Below are 8,975 nucleotides of genomic sequence, written 5' to 3'. Positions count from 1 at the left end.
GGGTCCCATACAACAAACGTGATATTTTTGTAGTTTTTTGCGTAATGGTACGGAACCCTTCATGCGCGAGTCCGACTCGCACTTGGCCGGTTTTTAAAAATTCATCCCCTAAAGGAGTTAAAAAGCGGTTGAAAGTTTGTAGGGGTCCTAATTTTATTTTAAGCCAGGTACTTGAAACTTTGTAGGAAGATATTTAATGAAAAGAGAAGATAACTAATATCAGAATTTTTGAAAATTCATCCCCCAGGTAGTAAAAATTGGGTTAAAAATATGTATGAAGATCAAACCTTTTTTTGAGTGCGACACTTCAATCTTTGTGTAAAGCCATATTATTAGAATACAAGAAAAGTAATTTAAGCGTTTTTAAATATTTATCTCTTAAAAGGGTTAAAAAGAGGTTAAAAATTTGAATCTATAATACTTTGAAACTTCTTAGAAAAGCATTGTTTAAGATAACAAAAACAGTTATTTCAACGTTCTTAGAACTTCAACCCCTAAGGGGGTTAAAAAGGGGATGTAAGTTTATATGTGGTACAAGTTTTATTTTAAGGTAGAAGCTTGAAACTTGGTAAAAGGGCATTATATTAAAATAAACGAAAGCTGATTTCGCCTTTTTTGAAGTTTGTATTAAGTAATAAAGTTTGCAACACGCCTAAAAAGTATAAAAAATAAACAATTCAGTCAGCAAGCAACAGCACTGTCAAGTCAACATCGAGAATTCGGAGAATTGTAGGCGGCTGAGATTAACCGTTATTATATCGTTCCACGAAAACAAAAACAAATCGTTCTCTCAACTAACCGGTAAGAAGAGAGAACTAAATTTTAAAGTTCGCGATCCATCAATTAACCGGTTTATTAATGAACGAAATAAAATAACGGTTTAGGAACGATATTAACCGATATTTCAATACCGGTCCCGAGCCCTGCAAGCAACATGGCTCATAAAAGCTTTGAGACATAAAAATCTATTAAAATAAAAATACAAACTTAAAAATTAAAATAACTAAAATATGTATTTCTAAAATATTAACTAAGTTACAGGAAACATGTCAAAAATAAAAGAATAAAAATTAACTAATAAATAAAACATGATTCATATAGAATTTTAAATACAAAACACCAAACAAAATGTATGTGAAATGCGTTACAAAACTGTCATTTTTTTGGGACATATTTATATTTATTTCTTTTTAAATCAATATTCCTCGTGATTCTGAGTAGAAATAACCCAAAAGTTGATGGATTTTCGAAAAAGAGTAAATGATACACTTTTAAGTGACAATGTCCTTATAGATCAATCTCTCAGTAACTTCCTTATAAAAAAGTCAACAAGCAATGTCACAACTGTCACAAGTGATGACGATGTACGCAATACATTGCCGCTTGAAAAAAGCTTTTATTGCTGACTGTACTTTTCTTCCGCAGGCAACTAATACTCATCGAGACAATTCTAAAAACCCCAAACACAATTAGGTAGCGTTGTTTTATCACAGATTTCTTATGACCACCTCCTGTCTTCATCATCAGATCAGCTCGACGGTACCATAATACTTATTGCATTGTCACCCGACTTACATGCGTATGCAAATTTTCAGCTTCATCGGAAACCGGGAAGATGGTTAAATTAGTTACCTTAGATTCCATTATATAGTTACATTACAGTTCGACATAATAAAAGCGTGTTAAAAATAGTCAAAACCGGCTGAGCTGTTTCATCACCTTATACGATATGTCATACATATGAAAAAATACCTACTGCTAAATCTAAATAAAAAGGTCTTATATGCCTTAGTGTACCTAAGTATACCTAAACTAATTCTTGTTCTCCAGTTGTTAACGCACCTTATGCGTCGGACAACACAAATCGAGCCTTAGTCCATGACCATGACCACTCTTGCGATTTGTTAATAGGCGTATATCGGAAATGTATCCATTTTAGTGTGTGTCAGACACAGCAATGAGTTGGACGTTCGTGTTCGTATACCTTTTAGGATGTTTTACCACGTTCTCAACCATCCGGGTAATTTTCCAACTCTCCAGGGAACGTGATAACCGAAATTTCACACAAATAGTCGCACAACACGGTTACATTAGTAAAAACTACACTGTACAGACAGAAGACGGATATCTTCTAAACTTATACAGGATTACTTACAGTGCAAAATGTGATGGTGAAAAAAGAAAAACACCAGTGTTACTTATAAATGGCCTGTTGGCTAGTGCGGACTGCTTTTTGGACGCTGGTGTTGACAATGGACTACCGTACCTACTTGCAGACTCTTGCTTCGATGTCTGGGTAGGCAACGCTCGGGGCACGTACGATGGCAGGAGGCATATAACCCTGGACCCTGACAGGGACACAGCCTTCTGGGATTTCTCAGTGGACGAAATTGGAAAATATGACTTACCTGCCACCATCGATTTAGTGTTACACCAAACTGAGCAACCTCAACTTAACTATATTGGTGTTTCGCAAGGCTCAGGGAGTTTTTTCGTGATGTGTTCCGAAAAACCTGAGTACAGCGATAAAGTGAAAGTCCTCATCGGACTGGCGCCAGCGACCAAACATACGCACGCAAAATCCGTATTTTTCAAGAAGATGGTCACGTTTATACGGGATTACCAGAATATTTTACAAAAGCTAGGCATAGTAGAGTATATGTGGAAGGGAATGCTGGATCCGATAAATTTGCTTTGTCAATATATACCTGAGATGCTGTACCATATCATATCTATTATAGATGCGCCACATCCCTCATCATTATCGACGGAAAGCTTGAAGATGGTATTGACGCATTTCCCGGCAGGAACTTCGATCAAAAACATCGTTCGATACGGACAAAGTTTAAAAGTTGATAGGTACTGTAAATTTGATTATGGACCAGAGAAAAACATGGAGTTGTATGGAGGAGATCCGCCTGAATTTAACTTGTCAGCCGTTACAGTGCCAACTTATGTTTTCCATGGGAAGAACGATGGCTTGGTAGACACCATTGACACGGAGTGGCTTGTAAGCAAACTGCCTAATCTTAAAGAGTTTGTGGTCATGGAAGATCCTCTCTGGAATCATTTAGATATGGTGATTAATAGAAATATAAGTAGTGCGTTGTTTCCAAAGATATTGAAATACTTAAAACTTTACAACGACATTTAGACAAAGTACACGATAGGGTCTAGTAATGTAACACTAAGTTGAACATGTTTGAAAGTGACACTGCTAAATAGCCTTCTGATAAAGCTAAGAAGCCGATATTTTGCATGATTTCGTTTGATAACTTTACAAAGCTTTAAATTCAACGGTATATAATACAAATGTCTGTAGGTTATTAAGGTAGCTGCCATATACGTCACGTCCCCGACAAATTTCCTTTTTTTTTTTTTTTTTTTTTTTTTTTTTTTTTTTTTTTTTTTTTTTTTTTTTTTTTTTTTTTTTTTTTTTTTTTTTTTTTTACTAGCCTAATTTAGTGTCCCGCTGCTGCGCAAAGGCCTCCCCTCGTTTCCTCCACTCGACCACAAATTTCCCTATCATCCAAAAATGTTTTCAAAGAGCATAATAAATACTTTTCACGAAAATTGTTTTGATCATAATTTCTTGAGCCATTAATGAGATTTTTTCAATAAACCTCTTTTTACTAAAAAAACGAAAGTGCCGTGATGATACGCCCTTGTACTTGTATGACTTTTTCATATTAAAAAAGTATAAAAAAATAATTTAGTAATTTTTTATTATAATTTTTTAAATAATGAATACTGTAATAGATTTAAGTACTAAGACATAATGACATGTAAAAATATTTTTTATCAATAAATGATCGTATCGTATTGTATGAAGATACGGAACCTTTCATTATGGGTGGCACCTGGCACGACACGCACTTGGCCGGTTTTTTTATTAACATAATTGATTAGGTAATAAATAACTCATATTTATTATTTAGGTACTCATTAGCGTATATGCATGTAGTAATTACCTAAAATATTATAAAATATCTCAATAATATTTTATCGAATGTAATTTTTTATTATTATAGGGATATTCTTACACAAACTGACTGTCCCACGGTAAGCTCAAGAAGGCTTGTGTTGTGGGTACTCAGACATACGATATACATATATAATACTTATACAAATACTTAAATACATAGAAAACATCCATGACTCAGGAACAAATGTCTGTGCTCATCACACAAATAAATGCCCTTACCGGGATTCGAACCCAGGACCATCGGCTTCACAGGCAGGACCACTACCCTAGTGGCCAGACCGGTCGTCAAAAGCTTAGTGCAAGGTAAGCTTGGTGCAAGATGTCTCTTAAATTCAGTACCTACATATTTTTAAGTATTAAGAAAGTGGACGACCGCGCGCAATCTCCTTATAAACGTAGTCCTCATTTTCCTCACTTCTTCTTCTTCCTTGCTCCATCCCACTTCAGGTAGGGTCGGCTCTCCTATTTATTTTGCGCCACGAGATTCTGTCGAGGGTTGTCGGATCAGGTAAATTGTTCCTCTTAAGTAATTGGGTCATGCTGGTCCACCATGTTGACGGCGGGCGTCCCTGGCCTCTCTTTTTCTCCGGCAGGTTCAGAGCTTTTTTGGCAACGTACTCTTCGCCCCTTCGCATCACGTGTCCGTACCATGATATTGACATTCGTTACATGACCTCTCATGATATTAACATTTTTTGAAAAAAATTCACACAATTTGATGTAGGTATACATATCATAATATCACCAACAGCTATTGTATGAACTGATAAGAAATGTATAGATATACGGAACTAATACTATTTATCAATAGGGAAAACTCTGCGCAGGGGGCGCCACTACCACAATCTGAGGGTCTATCGCGAAACAAGAAAATCGAAGTTTCGTTATCTAACATCTTTGTCACTTGCATATTCTAGCGACAAAGAGTGAAATTTCGGATTCGCGTTTCCCGGTAGGTCCTCTGTAAACAAACCGCCTTGATGCATCAATATCACATTTTATCATCTCTGAAACTTTTCAAAAACCTGTTTAAGGTACAGTATGTACAAGTTACTCTATGGTTTACTAAAAAGGCTAGTGCTGCACTCTGGTGGCACAACATTGCAGTAATATCCCCTATTGCTATTTGTAATTGAAATTTGTCCGCCTGTTTAAATAAGTGGATCTTCAACACCAAAGACCGCCATGCTGCTATCCAAAGCCGTTTCTGTCCAGTCGACGGCGCCGAGTTCGCTAAGGAGTAAGAAGTAGTTATTACTAATTATTAAATTTCATTTTCAAATCAACGCGTCGTATCGTATAGACCTAGCTTTTTATTTACTTAAAAACAAGTGTAACTTTTGCCAATCCATACTTAAGTCTTCTTCTTCTTCTTCTGCCTCGCCTTTTTCCCGTTACGCGGGGTCGGCTTTCCCAATCATGCGACGCCATTTATTTCTGTCTTGGGTGTCTTGGTCGTGGAGTCCCAACACCTTCATGTCCTTTCGAACATTCGTCATCCAAGTTGTTTGAGGCCTTCCCATTCCCCTCTTTTTTGTAGCGATGGAAAGGCACTTTCTAACCACATGATCGTCTGGTCTTCTCATTACGTGACCGTACCATCTTAGTCTAGCCTCAGAAATTTTGTGGGTTATGGGAGCCACTTTGAAACTCCCCCTTATATGCTCGTTGCGCACTTTGTCTCTAAGGGTAACCCCGCCCGACCAGCGCAGCATACGCATCTCCGTTGTATGTAACTTCTGCTCGTGTGCCTTGGTTGTCGGCCAGACTTCACATCCATAGAGTAAAGCTGGCCTCACAGCAGTTTTATAAATTTTTCCTTTGGTCTTAATAGGCATTTTGGTATCACATAGGACTCCGGTTAGCATACGCCACTTGTTCCATCCCGATGTCGTCCTGTGTATGATGTCCGCTTCAATTGTCCCGTTTTCAGAAATGACCGAGCCCAGGTATTTGAAGGTTTTTACTTGCGGGAGGTTTATGCCGTCGAGCTTTATAGTAGCGTTTATGGGACTATTTGGGTTGAAATTGCAGATCATGTATTCGGTTTTTGTTCTACTGATGCGCAATCCATTAGTTTCTAGTGACTCTCTCCATTGTTCGAGGTTTTCTTGAAGTGCGTGTGGGTCTTTCGATATTAACACTACATCATCGGCATACAAGAGGTTCCACGGTGTTGGGTTTTGTATTTTTGCAGTCAGATAATTCATAACTACATTGAAGAGTAATGGGCTTAGTGCGCTACCTTGGTGTACACCTACTTTTATATTAAAGCTCTCCGAAATTCCCGCTGGGCTTCTAACCCGTGTTTGTACATCCGTATACATGTCCCTTATAAGTCGAACATAGCATTCATGGACACCGTGAGCTCTTAAGGCTTGCCATATGATCGTTCTCGGTACACGGTCGAAGGCCTTTTCAAGATCTATAAAGGCCATCATCACGTTCTCCTTATTTTCACGGGCTTTTTCCATTACTAATCTTATAGCATGAATCGCATCTGTGGTACTCTTTCCCGGTGTAAACCCAAACTGATTATCAGTTATTGTGATGACGTTTAATAGGCGTTCGCTCAGGATTCTTTCCCAAATTTTTAGTGTGTGTGACGTCAGTTTTATCCCACGGAAATTTCCACAGTCCCGAACATCCCCTTTGTTTTTATAGAAAGGAACAAGCGTGCTCATACGCCACGTATCAGGCATTCTTTCATTTCTAAGGATGTTGTTGAAAAGTTCACATAGCCACACCTCCCCGTCTTTGAGGGTTTTCCAAACTTCGACTGGTATGTCGTCCGGTCCACTCGCTTTGTGATTTTTCATCCTAGAAATGGCTTTTCTAACTTCTGCTATAGTGATTTCATCGGCAGGTCCTTGTATTTTAGGTTCGTCTGTTTCTGGATTCCGTGGGAATTCTTCATTTAGGAGTTCACTGTAGTAGTTATACCACCTCCTACATATGTCCCTATCGTCTGTGAGCAATACCCCTTTTTCATCTTTTATGTATTTCGTTGTAGTTATATCTCTGGTGTTGTTATGTCTATGTTTTGCGATTTTATAAATTTCAGTGTCCGTTGCTAGTTCTAGGCGTTTATACAGGTCTTCATCAGCTTTGTCTCTTTCGATAGCCACTGTTCTTCGGGCATTTTTCTTTGCCTCCTTGTACAGCTCCTTATCCTGGTCCTGGCCGCTTTCCTGCTATTTCTTGAACAATCGCTTTTTCTCAGATACCTTTTCTTTAGTGCTGCTGTTCCACCACTTGGAGTCCTTACCGTTACGCGGGGCGCCTTTGCTGATTCCTAGCATGTTTTTTGCCATAGTAACACACACACTTTCAAATTTAGACCAAGTTGTATTTGGAGAGTCGTCTTTAGGGGAGTTTTCTATCATGAAGCTTCTGATTTCATCTTGAAACTTAGATCCTTTTTCTGACTGAAGTTCCTTCCATTTAATTTTCTCTATTTTTGGAATCTTCATTTTTATTGGGCTTTTAAGCCTGAGCGATGCTAAAAGTAGTCTGTGTTGACTGGTGAGCGGTTCTCCTGGAATCACTTTACAATTTTTGAATTGCTTGAGGTTTGAACTTTATCAGTAAGGATATAATCAATTTGCGTTTTTGAGTTTCCGCTTTTGTAAGTTATAAGATGCTCGTCCTTTTTCTGGAAGAATGTATTTACTACTGCTAAGTTTTGCAAGACGGCAAATTCTAAAATTGTTATTCCTGCATTGTTTTGTTTCCCATACCCAAACCCACCATGATGTCCCTCAAATCCGTTCCTGTCTGGACCCACATGCCCGTTTAGGTCTCCGCAGATAAGTTTTTGTTCATTTGTGGGTATCGTGTTTATATAGACATTTAGTTCTTCCCAAAACTCCTGTTTATCTTTATCTGGGCATCCGGTTTGTGGCGCATAGACTGAGACGACATTTAGGCATGTCTGCTTCTCTAAGGCTAGCTTTACACCTATGATACGATCACTAATTCTATTTATCTCAACTATGTTTTGACTGAGGGTTTGGTCTAGAATGATCCCAACTCCATTTCTGGAATTGTCTTTTCCATTATATATTAGTTTGTCACCCTTACCGATGCTACGTGATTTAGCCCCTTTCCATCTTGTTTCCTGTACACAGCAGATATTTATGTGGCGTCTCTCTAAAATATCGCTTAGCTCGACACTGCGTCCAGTCATGGTGCCAATATTCCATGTTGCAATACGAACCTGGGACATTGCCACCTTGTTTCGTTGTTTTTGTTTCTCGTCGCTTGTGGGGTACGCCCTAGTATTTATTACAGTATCTTCGCCAACGTCGCTTAAGGGGGACGCCCTAACATTATTCATCCTCTTTACTTTTGTGCTTTGTCTCATGATTGGTATGTTTGATTGGCTACAATTTTTATGGCCGGTTGCCGCCTGACGCCAAGACTATAGTATGTCTGACATACCTGAGTGCCGCCGTTGGCCCTGAGGCTCGTCCGCCGTCATCCCTTCTGTGCGCCCTAGTCCTACACACATCACTATCGTCGGCCTTGACTCCAAATATGTCGGAGCAGCCCGACGTAGGGGTTTTTTTACGAAGTCACCTTCTTCGGCCTGTTGGTCCGCGGGAGTTATTTTATTTGGCTCCTACCCTCCAAGTACCACTTGTGAGGCACCTGGCGGGCGATCCCTTATCCGCCACCTAGGGACGCGTTCTCTAGGGGTGAGGCTCCCCCGAGGAAATCCATACTTAAGTGATATGGTTAAACTGGGTCCCTATTGTTTCTATAAAGTTTTAAGTCATAATGTATTGTTTGTCCACATTTTCGTTAGTCATAATTAGATTTTTCTCAGAAACGCGTAACTTTTCAGGATTGCCATAAAACAAACCTAACCTATCTATAGGATAACCTTACGAAAATCCTGAAATGTTAACGGTTTCAGAATCATGACTAATGCTAATCTGACAAACATTACATTATGACTTTCAATAATTAAGTATGTCAAACAAAT

General features: G+C 38.7%; 1 protein-coding gene across 1 annotated transcript; it reads left to right on the top strand.

The window, feature by feature from the left end:
* The first annotated feature begins 1,894 nt into the window (after window positions 1-1,894).
* Window positions 1,895-3,254, top strand: LOC134745764 (lipase 1-like). The gene has a single exon (XM_063679844.1). It carries the CDS (start codon window positions 1,958-1,960, stop codon window positions 3,152-3,154), a length of 1,197 nt encoding a protein of 398 aa, XP_063535914.1. The 5' UTR covers window positions 1,895-1,957; the 3' UTR covers window positions 3,155-3,254.
* Window positions 3,255-8,975: the final 5,721 nt, after the last annotated feature.

The sequence above is a fragment of the Cydia strobilella genome, chromosome 12, assembly GCF_947568885.1.
Source record: "Cydia strobilella chromosome 12, ilCydStro3.1, whole genome shotgun sequence".
Lineage (NCBI taxonomy): Eukaryota > Metazoa > Arthropoda > Insecta > Lepidoptera > Tortricidae > Cydia > Cydia strobilella.
The sequence above is the reverse complement of the archived record's forward strand: the minus strand, read 5'-3'. Positions and strand labels throughout refer to the sequence as shown.

What these genes read in the sequence shown, in the direction of transcription:
- LOC134745764 (XM_063679844.1), top strand. Translation starts at nt 1,958, where the DNA reads ATGAGTTGGACGTTCGTGTTCGTATACCTTTTAGGATGTTTTACCACG.